The 15,467-nt window shown below is 46.5% G+C and overlaps 1 protein-coding gene across 1 annotated transcript in view; it reads left to right on the top strand.

The window, feature by feature from the left end:
- The window catches only part of LOC138268750 (sex hormone-binding globulin-like), a 69,852-nt gene that overhangs the window by 18,948 nt on the left and 35,437 nt on the right, over nt 1-15,467 (top strand). The window contains exon 6 of the mRNA XM_069218738.1: nt 2,206-2,348. Coding sequence (XP_069074839.1) covers nt 2,206-2,348 — 143 coding nt within the window. The remainder of the gene's footprint in view (nt 1-2,205; nt 2,349-15,467) is intronic.

The raw sequence follows: 15,467 nt of genomic DNA on the forward strand, positions 1-15,467 counted from the left end.
CAAGACCTCTTCAATCTGAAAAATCTTCCATGGTGACTCAAATATCTTATAGTTAACAAAAATATCAGCGTTTCAGGATGTATTAATGGAGTCTACAGAAAATGAGATACCACTTCATTGACTATCTGAATGTGCCATTGAATTAATTCCTGATGCAATAGTAATCTTTGGTAGAAACATTATCTAATCTCCTCTAGAAAAAAAGCACTTTGAGAGTATTTGGATGAGACTTTGAAGAATATTTCCTTCAAAATCCCCTGCTTGAGTGTCAGTTTTCTTTGTACACAAAACGGGATCTTTGGAACTCCAACCATGTATAGACTACAGAGGCCTACATGATATGACTATTAAAGATTGCTATTCCTTGCCTCTAAGCTCTGTCACAAGCTGCTTGAGAAGCAAAGATAGTTACAAAATTGGATCTCAAGGGAGCTTACCACTTACTATGAATAAGAGCTGGCAATGAATAGACGGCAGATATCCATACTCGGAGCATAATATGGTAATTTACATTGATGAGATTACATCTTTATATTTCCATGACTCTTAAGGAGTATAAGGATTGTGTAAAATATGTTCTTAAAATACATTATCTTCATCTCCTGGTCAAACCTGAAAAACTGTACCTTCCAACATTGAACTTTTGGGTAATATATAATGTAATCTAAAGGATCTGAGATGTCTACTCACAAAATTAAGACAAGTCTAGATTGTCAGATTCAAAGTGCTTTGAAGGAAATTTAGGGTTTCTTGGGCCTGGTCACTTACTATAGAAAATGTATCTGAAAATATTATTCCTTGGTCAACTCATTTACGGATCTACTTAGAAATAAGGAAAGATCTTTCAATGAACTACTCTGACTAAATATTTTTCAGGACTCAAGAATGAGTTTACTGAGGCCCAATTCTATCACAGTCAGATACTTCAAGGCTGTTAATTTTAGAAAGTGATGTTTCTAGCTGGTCAATTTGAAGTAGCAAAATTCTAATAACACTTAATATCGAATTTCCATTTTACCTAGAAATGAACTACTTCAGGACAAAATTACTTTGTTGTAGAACATTTAGAAAAATAACTTTTTGTTATAAAAAATGTCGGTATTGAATGGAGACACCTTTTCTTGGGAATACAGTACTGTGTGGTGACTCTCGGGGATCACCACAATTTGCATTTCCTCAAACAAATTGAATGACGAAATTGCAGGGAAGCAAGGTGGACATTCTTTTTTCAACTGAACAATTTTGTAGTTATCTCCATTCCAGGTTAACACATTGTAGTTGTTGCCTGTTTAGCTTGCCAACTTCTAGAAAGAGAATTCCAAATCAGCAGAGAAGGAGAATTTGGCCCTCAAGCTTTTTAAGCCAACCTAATTTCTGAGTTTTTATATTCGTTTAAGATTCTGACCTAAAGATTTTCTGAATTCAGTTCAGGTCCGAACCCACTTGACATAAATTATATATATCTACTGATGATTCCAGAATTTGATCCTGACATGTGGCAGCAGTGATACATGCATCTCCAACAGTTGATAGTTCTTGCTCGAAAGTCGTGTAACTGAGATGTCGGATTGATGATGACTGTCATGCGAGTCTACAGTAAATTGTGTGTGTGTGCCAAATCAAGTGCATGTTTCTGAATCCATTCCAGCTTCATTTACATCATTTTACTCTCTTCTATGCCCCTTTCCTGTCTTTTCCTCTCACCCTTTGTTCTCTTGTCATCATGTTCTTCTCATGCTTACAGCATCATTTGCTCTCCTATATATCACTTTTTTCTGCATTTTCTTCATTTCATCTGCTCTCTTATGTCACTTTTCGTCTGGCACCATTTTTCCTCCTCCCCATACCTGATGTGCCACTTTCATATTTCTCTCTTCCCGCTGTCTTTTTCTTCCTCTGCTCTCTTGTACCACCGTTTGTGTTACTTTTCTTTTTTTCATCTGCAAAAAATGTGCCTTCTCCTTTGCTCCTCTGAACTGTTTAAACACACTTTCCTCTGTCATTCCCTCTGTTCTCTTGCCAACATGTAACCTCGCTCCTCATCCCATACTTTGCCCTCCTTTTTCATATCTTTCTCTGCTCACTTCTCTCATCTCTTTCCCTGTCTCCTGTACTTCTTTAGTGGTCTCTGCCTCCTACTTTACCTTCCATCTCTCCTTCTGTTGTTCCGGTTTGCTCTCACTGTCCTCCCGGTTCCTCTTCCAGATCTGGAACATGGAGTGCTTAAGGACTGGTCCCTGACCCTGGAGATGCACATCCGACCTGTGAAGGACACAGGATTAATCTTTGCCGTGGCCGATGGGTCTTCATATGACCGGCCTATTCTGAGCCTGAGACTGAATGGACAGGTGAGCCAACCATGCAAAACATTTCTTGGATAGCTATGAATTTGTGCATTATTACAAAAAGGAAATTGGAGAGGATTCAAGAGTCTGTGTATGACGTGAGTGTGACTGAGGATTATGCATGACCTATAGTGACCAGTGTGCCTCAGCACCAACGTGCCGCATGAGAGCCTCAGGAACAAGTGCACATAGGCTAATGCAACCTTTCCCATGCCTAAAGACCAATGTGCAAGGCCACCAGTGATCATTGCATAAGGACATCAGGGGTCATAACATACAGCATCCAAGAAGAGTGAATGAAAGCACCAGGGACCTGTGTGTAAGATCACCAGAGACCAGTGTACAAGAGGACCAGTGACAAATGTGCCTGAGCACCAACAAGCAATGTGAGAGAGCTCCAGGAATCAGTGCTCCTGGGCTCAAGGGACCCGTGTGCAAGGACACCAGGGACCAGTGTGCCTGAGCACAATAAGCAATCTAAGAGACCTGGGACCAGTGTGTGAAAGCACAATGGATCAGTGTATCAGAGTTCCAAGGAACAAAGAGGGAACATAAGGGATTGGATGACACCAACAATTGGGGTAGTGTAAACAAGTGTGCAAGAGCATCTAGAGCCGGTGTGCCTGGGCTCTAGGAACCAGTGAGAGAGAGCATCCAGAGCCAGTGTGCCTGGTCTCTAGGGACCAGTGTGAGAGCATCCAGAGCACGTGTGTCTGGGCTCTAGGGACCAGTGTGAGAGAGCAGCCAGTGTGGCTGGCCTCTAGGGACCAGTGTGAGAGAGCATCCAAAGCCAGTGTGGCCGGGCTCTAGGGACCAGTGTATGAGAGCATCCAGAGCCAGTGTGCATTGGCTCTAGGGACCAGTGGGTGAGAGCAGCAAGAGCCAGTGCACATGAGCTCTAGGCACCAGGGTGCATGAGCTCTAGGGACAAGTGTGCAAGAGCAGCCAAAGCCAGTGTGCATGGGCTCTAGGGACAAACTCGTAGAACACATAACATGCATCCTCCAACAGTGTTGGGCCAACAGAGGCTTTCAACCTTTTAAGGTTGAATGAGCACGCCAGTGTTTTCTAGCAGAACAAACTCTTTTTCTGCACCACTATGAAAGAGAATGTGGAGAAGAGTGCTGTATGTAAAAATAAAAAAGTAATGAACCGCCACGTGTAATTTGCAAACCCAGTGTTTGTGTTGTGTGCATAAGGCAATATAACAAAATGTTGGTCTGTATTTAGGGGTGCAATTGAAATTTCCACCTACCTATTTGCTTTTCATCCAGGGAGGGGGATATTTTCTTTTTCCGGTTAGTCTGGTTGTTGTTTAATATGCTAATTTTTTCTAAAAGCATGGGAAAGGTTGCATAAGTGCACTTTGCAGTTACATCAATTGCTCAATGACTCTGGGGTGGGGACTCCGACATGATGTGTAACTTCTAAAATTTGACTTAGGATCTACGAGTTTGGCAGAGTCAAGAGATAGAGTTTTGAAACAAGGTTTGAGTCTTGGTGTCCCCTCAACGTTCTGTGATTCTGGGCAAAACACTTAGGACCTCGTTAGGACATTGGCTGTAAATGCTGCTTACTGCCGCAGTGACGGCCGCCAACATACCACCATGGTGGCGAACATCTGTTTGCCTTATTTTGACACACACACACCAAACCGACAGAATACTGCCACATACACAAATCCGCAAGCCCAAAGGTCAGTGGTAAAGTGTCGGTACGAACACCCATACCGTTATGCAAACAAAACAACGCCCACTACATTATGACCCACAAATCACCACAGCGGACATTCAATGGCGGTAAACCATTGGAGATACACACCGGCGCGCTAAGAATGGCCACCCAAATACAAAACTCAACATTGGCCTAAATGAAAATCACACACCTGACACTGATACACACACCACACAGACCCACCCACAGCACTATAAACCACACACCCACATTACACACAACCCTTTACGAACAACAATAACCGCCACAAGACTAACACAAAGACCACTGAGACAACTACACACACACACACACCACAAACACCCATCCATCATTCAGGCACCCCACTCCTTAGCACATCACTCAACACCCTCTGCACAACACACACCACACAATACCCATGTCCCCCCTAAGGCTGCCCCATTTCACTGATGAGGAGTTGCGGGTCATGGTGGAGGAAGTAGTCAGGGTAGAGCCACAGACGTTTGGAGCACAGGTACAGCAGATCTCCATTGCCAGGAAGATGGAGCTATGGCGGATGATCGTGGACAGGGTGAACGCCATGGGACAGCATCCAAGAACAAGGGACGACATCAAGAAGAGGTGGAACGACCTGCGGGGGAAGGTACGTTCCATAGCAGCAAGACACCAGCTCGCCATCCAGAGGACTGGCAGTGGACCCCCCACCTCCTCCCCCACAGTTCACAGCATGGGAGGAGCAAGTCTTGGCAATCCTGCTTCCTGAGGGGACTCACTGAAGTAGCCGGAGGACTGGACACTGGTGAGTCAATATTTACTACTTATCACCCCCCATACCCGCATGCCATTACACCCCCTAACCCTCACTCCATCACACACACTGCACCTACACATATGACTAACCTCAATGCCAAGCCCTGCATGCTATACCAATGCATGGACAGCCCTCCCAGCCCTGCATGTACACCCATCACAAAAGCATGGAGAACTAACAATCCCACAATACATCACCATACACAAAGGCGGCAGGGCAACAGCAACAATAGAGGGGACGCTAGGGATGTACAATATGTCACAGATATGAAGCATAATACATCACTTACATCCCCACCGGTGCCCCAGCCAAACTCAGCGGCGAGGAGGTGCCACGACTATCCAGTCCCCCAACAGAAGATGCCCCCAGTGATGAAAGTAACTCTGGACTTAAGGATCTGGATGAACTACCTGGCCCATCAGGGACCACTAGTCAGTCGGCCACCCCAGCCCACTCACAGTCCACCACAGAGCCTGCCCCATCAGTATCCAACACCACAGCACCCACCCAATGTCCCCACACCCCTGTCCTCAGGACATGTCAATCAGCAGTGTGCTCACCTATACAGGGACCCCAGTCCACACCCCACCCCCTGGACAATCAGGGACCTGGGGTCAGTGGCAGTGGGCACACTGTTCAGGGGACAGAGGTTCAGGGGAACAGGTACACTGGGAGGACCGCTGTGCGTCAGGGGGAGGACAGGCCCAGGGAACCAACTCTCCAGGAGGCACTCACTAATGTCCTAGGTGCTTACCAACAATCCCAGGACAAGATGGGCCACATTCCTACCAACATGCAGGAGAACAAGCAGCTGCAGGAGGTATACCATCAGGAGATCAGGGAGGATGTGCAGGCATCAACACCACCATGGTCTCCATAACACGGGTGCTGGCAGATATGGCCAACAACATGAGGGAATGGACAGCACACCCCTACCAGTAGCCAGTTTACTGACCAGCCCACCACGTCTGCTACAGGTAGTGGGCAGGAGGTACTGCCACAGGACCCACAGGCAACCCACTCCCCTCCCCCTGCAGAAGGTGAACCACCCCGCAAATGTTCCCTGCGAACCAGACAAAAGCCAGAGACACTTGCCAAGTGGGGCTCAGGCTCACCAATTAGCCCCACCCTGTGCCTCTGTAGTTGTGGCATCACATTAGGGATGCTGCTATTCCTCAGGATGAAGGCGTCATGCACTGACTCAGGATACCTTGCAGTGACGTGGAAGATGTACTGGTACGCCAGGCACACCATTTGTACTTAGAGTGAGTGGAAACTCCTCAGATTCCTGAACACCTGTTCATTCTGGTGTGGTGGGGGGGGGGGGGGGGGCGCAAACGCAATATGTGTACCGTCAATTGCCCCAATAATATTGGGCATATGTCCCATTGCATAGAATCCTGCCTTCACAGTGGCCAAATATTCCACCTGGGGGAAAGCAATGTAGCTGCACATGTGTTTGACCAAGGCAGACAAAACCCTTGCCAGCACAATTGAGAACATTGGCTGTGACATTCCTGCTGCCAAGCCCACTGTCACTTGGAAATAACCAGTTGCCAGGAAATGGATCACTGATAGAACCTGCACCAGAGGGGGGACCCCAGTGGGAATAGGAGAGCTGATATCAGATCAGGCTCCAATTGGGCACACAGCTCTGTGATTGTGGCCCTGTCCAGTCTATAGGTCAGTATTATGCGCCTGTCCTCCAGTGTAGCCAAGTCCACAAGGGGTCTGTATATGGGTGCTTGTCTCCTCCTCCTATTCATCCGCAGTGGTAGGTATCCAAGAAACACAAGAGTGAGTAGGCTGTCACAATTTGTAGAATAGAACCACCACCTCAGTGCACATTGAGCATTGATGTGATGGGACAATGTGAATGTCAATGTATGTGCAAATTGTAGCAATGACTCAGTTATGGATTATCTGAATGTAGTCCACCACCATGAAATGGTGACCGCCTGTCCTGTTTCCAGGGACAGGTGGAAGTGAGGTAACTCTGCCAACGTTGGGCGTCATGGGGGAAGGTGGTCTTACACTGCCGTGCAATTCCTTGTTGCCTAATATGGGGCTCTATGGAGTACAGTGGCCAATGGGGATCAGCGGCGGTGGTGACGGTGTACACCGCCGTGGGCATGACCGCCATTTTTTATCTGAATCCTCACTTGATTTCTGACTTTCCACAGGACAACACCTTGACCAGTGTTTGGATCCTGCCATGGCCTGTGTGACCGGGGAAAGGGCCCCTGCCTTCACTTCGGAGGAGTTGGAGCGCTTGGTGGATGGACAGCTGTATGGGCCTCCAGACCAACAGGTGAGTACACCTTGAGCACAATACATGTGACAAGTTTGCATGGAGATGTGTGTGCAAGTATCGTGTCATTTGGGAGGGTGGTATGTCTGGTGGTAGTGTACATGGTGGGCGTTGGGTGATGTGTGTGCCAATAGAGTTGGAAATGGGATTTGTGGGCCACATGTGTGACAGACTGGATTGTATGTGTAATGGTGTCCTCTTGTCTGTGTTTCCTCTGCAGGTCAGCACCGTCCGAAGAAGGGATTGTGGCGTGCCATCGCCAAGTGCGTGTGGACCCTGGGGGTCTACAGCAGGCGGAACACCCACTGTAGGAAAAGGTGGGAGGACCTGAGATGCTAGGTCCGGAAGACCGCTGAGGCCCAGCTGGCGATGGCCTCCCAATGAGGGCGGGGTGCCCGTTGGAACCTGACCCCCCTGATGGCCTGCATACTGGTGGTGGCCTACACAGAGCTGGATGGGCGCTTTATGGCATCACAGCAACCACAAGAGGGTGAGTATAGTGGGGGTTACAACTATAATTGGTAGGTGGCATGGGATCCTTGTGGTGGGTGTTAGTTAGTGGGTGCCCCTTAATGCCAGCTCAGACATTGCAGCGTGATCCAGCTCAAGGGTAATGGATGTATTGCAAAATCTGGTAACCTAGCTAGGTTGCATTCCATGTCAGAGAGGGCTTAGTGACTCCCAGGAGGGGTGCAGTTGACAGTGGTTGGCTCACATCTTGCTGTGGTACCTAGCCAATGGAATGCCAGTGCGATGCATGGTGCTCAATCCTGATCCCTGTGTGTGATGGTAATGTGTATGCCATCTGTGGTGTTGGTGCTGTAATTGACCCAGTGCTCCCTTTCTCTCCCCCCCCCCCTTTTTCTTCTGTCATCCTGTCCATGTGTGCATTAGCATCATCTGGCGGAGGAGCAGAGGCACTGGCGACATAGGGAGCTGCATCCCGCAGGACCCAGGAGGCAGAGTCCACTGACGCCCTGGAAACCAGTGGGACGGAGGGCGAGGGGAGCACCACAGCGGAGACAGGAGGTGACAACACTGACTCTGATTCCTCCTCTGATGGAAGCTCTCTGGTGGTGGCAGACACCTCTGGGACCATCCCAGCTACAGGTACAGCTGCCACCCCCACAACAGCACCGCCCTCCCAGTAGCCCCTCACAATGTTGCCCGTGCCCGCTCACCCAAGAGGGTGGGCATCTCCTTCGCCCCAGGTACCTCAGGCCCTGCCCCAGTTAGCCCTGCAGCCCTCAGTGAGGAGGCTATTGACCTCCTGAGATCCATCTCTGTAGGGCAGTCAACCATTGTGAATGCAATCCAGGGGCTGGCATCCCAGATGCAGCAATGCAGTGCATTCCTGGATGGCATTCATGGTGGATTGGCGGCCCCACAGAAATCGTTCCAGGTTCTGACCTCCTCTCTGATGGCAGCTATTATCCCTGTTCCTGCCGTCCCCCACCCTCCAACTACCACTTCCCAGTGTCCTCAACCCCGACCCATCCCATGCACACATACAGACAAGCATGCACACAAAACATCACACAAGAGTGGCACAAACACAGGCAGCACACTTCAGGCCACAAGCACTCACACAAACAACAGATAGTTGAACACAAAACAACAGCCACTGTCTCCCTCTACTCCCCCCTCAGTCACATCTGCACTCACACCTGCATGCACTGCATCAACAGCCACCACCACCATCACCACACCGCTCCCCAAAGAGACACAACAGCCATCCACCTCACATCAGCACTCTGCCCATGCACCTACACCCAAGTCCAGTAGGCATACACCTCCAACAACCACTCCCTCAACCTCCACTCCCATCCCTCATCCCCCCACCATCCCTAAGAAGTTTTTCCTTGCCCAACCTGACCTCTTCCCTCTCCCTCCACCTCCCCCCCCCTCCCCCCCCCCCCAAAAAAAACCGCCCGTAAGAGCAGGGTCACAATGACCCAGCCCCGCAGCCAATCAGTCCGCGGGGACAGTGTGGAGGCACCTCCTAGTGCTGGAGTTCTCTGTATCTCTGATGGTGAGTCTTTTGTCTTCTGTGTTCTGTTTCCGCCAGGCTTTGGATGGTGTTGGTACCACCCCGGAAATCGTGGGGTTTGCTATGTCATAATATGGTGGGTGGTACCTTGTCTTCAGCCTGGCTGTTGATGGCTGCCGTCGTGGTCAGTGGTATTAACCCCCTGGTGGTTGGTATGGTACATTGGCTATCTATGGGAGTTATCACCGCCATGGTCATAATTTGGCGGTAATTACTGCCAGCCTGTTGGCGGTGTTACCGCCACTTTAACAGTCACCGCCATCGTCATAATGAGCACCATAATCTCCCTGCTTAAAAAAATGAATGTGAACACATGTAAGGATGAATGGTGTTCATGTAAAGCAACCCAATATGTTTTGGTCTGGTTGAGTTTGTGTTATCTAAAAATGCAGAAAGAAAATTAGAATCACTCTGGACAGACACTAATTAAGTTGAGTCCATCTGTACTTAGTACATGCTCCCCACAAAAGCAAGAAGTGATGCAGGAAGTGATGGCTTTGCATGCACTGGCAAATTAGAAGACCGCTAAAAAGCATGAAAATGATGCTAATCAATGGTAAGTAATGATGTTATGGTAACCAATCTACGCCCAGTCAGATCACTGGAGCTACTTATAAAGAAAGCATGCACCCCTCATCCAACTGAAGTACTTTTTTTTTTTTATTCAAATGATGGGACTGAGCACTTACATAGCCCAACCTCATAACCATTGCAAGCAGTAAGTATAAGGACGATTTTTTTAACCAACAAATCACAGTGAAAACAGGATGTGGAATATTCTTATATTGATTGGGGTCCTTTAGAATGGCCAAACTTTTGTCTCTCTTCCTGATTACTGCTAATGTTGTTGTTGGTGGCCAGGTCCCAAATGCTCATGTCTCTTTATGCCTCTGGTGTCTCTGTTGTGGGTGCTCCATCCTTGAGAAGACCCTGCTTTAAGGAGCATCACTCTAGACAAAGACTCAGCCTGTAAGGCAGCCAGAGGAGGACATATGAAAAGGGAACTATCCAAAACCGATTCTGAATGTGCAGACAGAGAATAGACATCTCGCTTCTGCTTTACATTTTGAGAATGTGGCCTGTTTTAAGTTGTCTCTGGCCTAGCAGGGGGTGCTCTACAGCATACAAAAAGGACTACTGCACAATAAAAAATGCTTCCCCAGGGTGAGGGGACTCACTGCGAGTCTGATCTGGAGGATGAGCTGTCTCCCTGTCCTGGAGCACTTGGAAGTATCCTGCCTGGAGGAAAAGGGGAGTGAGCCACAAACTGCACAAGAGGGTGGCTTCCAGTGAAGGCACACTCATTTGATGCTGGTGCTGTGGGTCTCTCTTACAGACTCCAGGGAGCATCCCTGGCATGCTCCTGGCTCATAAGCAATCACCTTTGCTGAAGCAGAGGATCTGTGGCACTACCGAAGTGTTCCTGAGAGGAATACCCTGTCAGCATAGGTCTTCGCAGTCTTGGCACTTGGCCCTAGTGTGCACAAGCGTCATCGTTGCTGAAGGAGTGACCTTTGCCAAGCCTGTGGTGCTACTTCAGTGTGTTTGAATGGATTTCATAGTGACTCGTGCCCAACGTGAGCCCGAGCGGACTACGCTGCTGTAAGTAAAGCTGCTGCTTCAAGGCACTTGACGCTGTGTCTCAAGTGACTATGCTGCTGCTTGAAGTGCTGACTGGATCTGTCCCTGATTAGACCAGGCAGCTGCTGAACTGCATTCATTAGCACAGGTATTCCAATATACGAACTACAGGGCCACAGGGAGTGTACATGGAGCTTCTGTAATTATAGTGAATTTGAATGGTTTACCTTTTGCTAATCTACTGACTACTGACCTCATCTTGGGTTCTGGAGTAGCATGCTACTCACCACAAATCACTTCAGCGCCTCAGCAGGAGTAGTAAGTGCTACATAAATACCATTTACAATTACAATTTAGGCACAGAGCATGAGCTAAATCTGGGGCAGGTAGTATTTGCACCAATTTTCTGAGTTGCCTCTATGAAGGCAAATTACCATCACTTGGTCATAACTCCCACAGTGAAACAGTTTGCTAGGGGTCACAAGGACATATGGGGTAACATACAGTAGGCTTACCTTAAGCGCCATGAACATTAGGAATATTAAGGGGCCAATCCATAAAGATTACAGCTGTACTATTTAGGAATGTGCTACAAAAATTATTACGCATGCACACTTTACGCATCAGTAAAAAGAAAGATACAGTTGCAGTGCTCCCACATGTATTTTGCTTGTGTGTAATGGGCTTGATGTATACATTAAGTCCAATAGCCAAGAAAAAGTGTGCGTAGCTGTAGGCATGTTAGAGGACATACCAAAGGCAAGTGATCTAAATTATGAATGGCTACTGCAGGCAGAGAGAGGCCCTGCAAAGTCACGCATGACTCAAAGATATGGAACAGAACAGGCAGGTCGCAATAAAGAGGCCTCCTGCACCATTTCTTCACCAAACTTACGAATTGACCTCAAGGTAGTAACTGCACTCAACTGGAGCAAAAAGTCAGCAAACCTATAAGGCCCAATTCACAGCATTTGTTTTGCTCTGAATCGGTGTGAATGACCCTTGATTTTCGCTTGATATACTCCTTAACTTCCCGGAGTAGGTAGGTCGGTAACTTTATTGCAAGATTACTTAAAATTGTTGCATAAAATACACCCTTAGAATAAAATGCATCTTATTGTATGATATAATAAAATAGTGTAAACACAGCAGTGAAATGTAAATGCCAGTGTAGAGTAGATTGTCCTAAAAGTCTGGTATCAAATCAATTGTTATGAAATTCTAAAACTTAGAGTGAAAGTGCAAATGTCATAAAGTTATGTAATTGCAGCAATGAAGGTGCAAACACCAGAAAAGGCTATCCTTAAAGTCTGACGTTGGATCTGATGTTATAAAATTCTGTAATCTTTGCATGAAATACTATAAAAACACATAAAATTAAATACCTCTTATTGTATGTTATAATACAACAGTATAATGACAACAGTGAAAGTGCAGAGACCGATAGAGACTGTTCTAGCAAACTGATGTCAAGTTGATTATTCTGAACTTCTGAGTCTTAAAAGTAGAGTGGGAGTGCCATAAAGTACTATAATCTAAGCAATGAGACTGCAAGAGCCAATGAAGGCTGTCCCAAAAGTCTGGTATCTCATCTGTTGTTATAAAATTCCAAAACTTAGACATGATAGTGCAAATGCTGAAAAATACTACGAACACAGCAATGAAAGTAAAATTGCCTATGAAAATTATCCAGGCAGTCTGACATCAGAGTAACGACAGAATGTGCAGATGAAAACGTGGAGCAGAATGATAGAATCCAGAAGTTTAAGTGTGAGTTCCCTGTCAAATATGCATCGCCATGATCTTGGTCAAAGTTAACATAGGTATGAGTAAGACTAACATGGGTGAATGAGCTACTTCGACAATGTTTCTTGAGGGCCACACCTCCCCTTTTGTTTCCTGCATGTTGCTGGCCCCGATCAAGCTGCAGAGCCTTTCTCATAATAGTGAAAAAATTCCCAAGGCAAGCCAGTTCCATAGGGATATCTGCAGTGAATTTATATTTTACGGCTTCTCTGCATGTTCTCAGACCATATTTCAGGAATAGAGGTTTTAGTAGTTGACGTCTCTCTGAGGCCAAGCATAGGCGGCAACATACTTGATGTATTATGGATTCAGTGTGGTAGTTACATAGAGTACATTCTTGTGAGTATCCCCGCAAAGACTTCCATTTGCGTCTAAAGTCCCAAACTGGGAGTGTTAAGAGACACATTTGCAAGATACTCTGAAACCCATGGGCTCCCAGTGCTGCTTTCATGTATGGTTGGGCATTAAAAGTTGTATGAGACTCAGGTAAACCCTCAGCTCTGCTAATATTCCTGATTATGGCAATGTCATTTTCTCTAGAAGCTCGCACACCCTTGTCTTACAAAGTCTTTCTTAGTAGGGCCTTGGATATGAGAGGGTCTGTTGTGTAGGAGGGAGCTAAATTAAAAAATTCTTCGGCTTGCCTGAGATAGATGGCCCAGCTACTAGAATCATCTTCAAAGATTGCGTTCGGGGACCCCCTCAAGCTATCAGTATTGGCCCTACAAACACAATGCAAAAGCTTGATCATATCTATTTTGGAGCTTGGATTCATTCTTATTATATTGAATTTTAGACCTATCCCTGCGTATCTGGTTGATTTAGGAATCTGGAATGTCCTTTTATAGGCTCTATAGGCTCTCATCTGGCACTTCTCCAGCGGTGTAATCGGCCTACTGGGATATGCAAGGTGTCCATAGGTGATACTAGGTAGTAGTTTCACTTTAATAACGCTTCTGATTGCCTCTGATGTTGGAGTTTGGAGCCGGAGATGGAGTTTTGCTAATGCATAAGTAATTCTCTCTGCCTTAGTTCTCAGTGCCTCTACCTGATATGATATTTTTCCTGTGTTTGATAACCAAACTCACGGTAGTGATATTTTTCTTCCATTTCTATTTTTAGTGAACCGGGTTTCCAATCTCTCAGATGTTTTTTGGTCTGACGTCCAAAGACCAAGACCTTGGTTTTTGCAGCGTTTGCCCTTAATGCATTTTTTTCGTTGTAGCTATGTAATATGTCCAGGCCCCTTTTCAACCCTATTTGTGTCTGAGCAAGCAGGAATAGGTCGTCCACATATTGAATTATGGGGAGCACTGCCTTACCCAGTTTCAGGGGGAGTGTATTACCTCTGAACAATCTGCACCAAGGTCAGCCGTGTACAGATTAAAGAGAGTAGGGGCGATGACACATCCTTGTTTTAATCCTTTGTTGGTGAGTATTTTCTTGGTAATGTGTATTTGTGATCTTGATTCTCACCCAAGTATCGAATAAAGTGTGATTATGGAAGTTAACAATTTCCTTGGTATCCCACAGACTGCCAGCTTCTTCCAGAGGTTGTGGTGCACCACACCATCAAAGGCTGCACTATAGTCAATAAAACAAGCAAAAAGCAGCTGAGCAGGTGATTTCAGTGCTTTCTGACCTAGGTATGACAGAGCAAGAACATTATCTATGGTGGAGGAGATATGTCTAAAACTAGTTGGATATATTGGTATGATGTTATTTTCAGTAATCAAATTTTCAAGCTCTTGAAGCAGAACTCTTGCTTAGGCCTTGCTATCCACATCCAGTAAGGCTATTAACCTATGGTTTTCTGGGAGAGTAGAGTCTCATTTTTTGTAAATTGGGTGCAGTATTGAGCCGTTCCAGGCCTCTGGGACCACAGAGTAATGTAGAGGGTCGTTGAAAAGAGTTGTCAGAGGTTCAGCCCAAAAGTCTTGTTCGTCTCTAAAAATGCTCCCTGGAAGGCCATTTGGTCCTGGAACCCCATCCCGCCTGATGCTGCCGAGCACCATTTTCGCTGATTTGACAGTGAACATTAACGCCAAATTTTCTAGGCCGTCTAGATCGTGTTGCCAACCCATAGTACCGTGTACTTCAGTATACTCTGGGTCTACATAGAGGTTGCCCACATGGCTTTCCCAAGCGCTGGCAGATATCGCATTCACCTTACACATGCGTGTAGCAACGAGTTGACATAGTCCCAGAATTCTCTGCTTTTGCTCGGTGGCAGCAATGTACGTAAATGGATCCAGCATTCTTAAATCTCCTTTTGCTTCAGTTTCCATATTACTCCCTTGCACTCTTTCCTCACTTGCCTCCTAAGAGCTTCTGCTTCAGGGGTTTTATTCCTTCTACATCGCATTTCGGCCCGCCTGCATTTACTTTTGCTCTGTGTATATTCCCTAGTTGCTGTGAACATGTCAACTTTTTTGCCTCTTGTTTCCTACAAACCCTTGCTGTGGTGGACTGCATAGAGAAGAGTGTAAGTTCTTTATTGTGTTTGCCCACTGGTCACTGGTCTTGCTTGTCTCGCTTTCAAAGTTTAATGGGCCATTGGCCTGCTTCCATAGGTCGTATTGTTCCTTGCAGGTCACACTCCATTTGATCCTTTTTGTCAGTGGGCATAAGTTAGTTGATAATTGCTGTCTGCTGGCCTTGTAGGACTGATGTCTCACTGCACTGCTTCAAGGTCTATATCCATTGCTACTGGGTTGTGGTCACTCTCCGATCTATTTGTCACCTTATGATTTAAGCATCTGCACAGTAATGATGGGCTTAAGAAAATGTAATCTAATGTGGAGATGTTTTTGAACGTCGGAATGAGTGTGCCCACTACTGTGTTGCTGCAATTGGATGATCTCAGTT

Source organism: Pleurodeles waltl, chromosome 12 (genome assembly GCF_031143425.1).
Source record: "Pleurodeles waltl isolate 20211129_DDA chromosome 12, aPleWal1.hap1.20221129, whole genome shotgun sequence".
Taxonomy (NCBI): Eukaryota; Metazoa; Chordata; class Amphibia; order Caudata; family Salamandridae; genus Pleurodeles; species Pleurodeles waltl.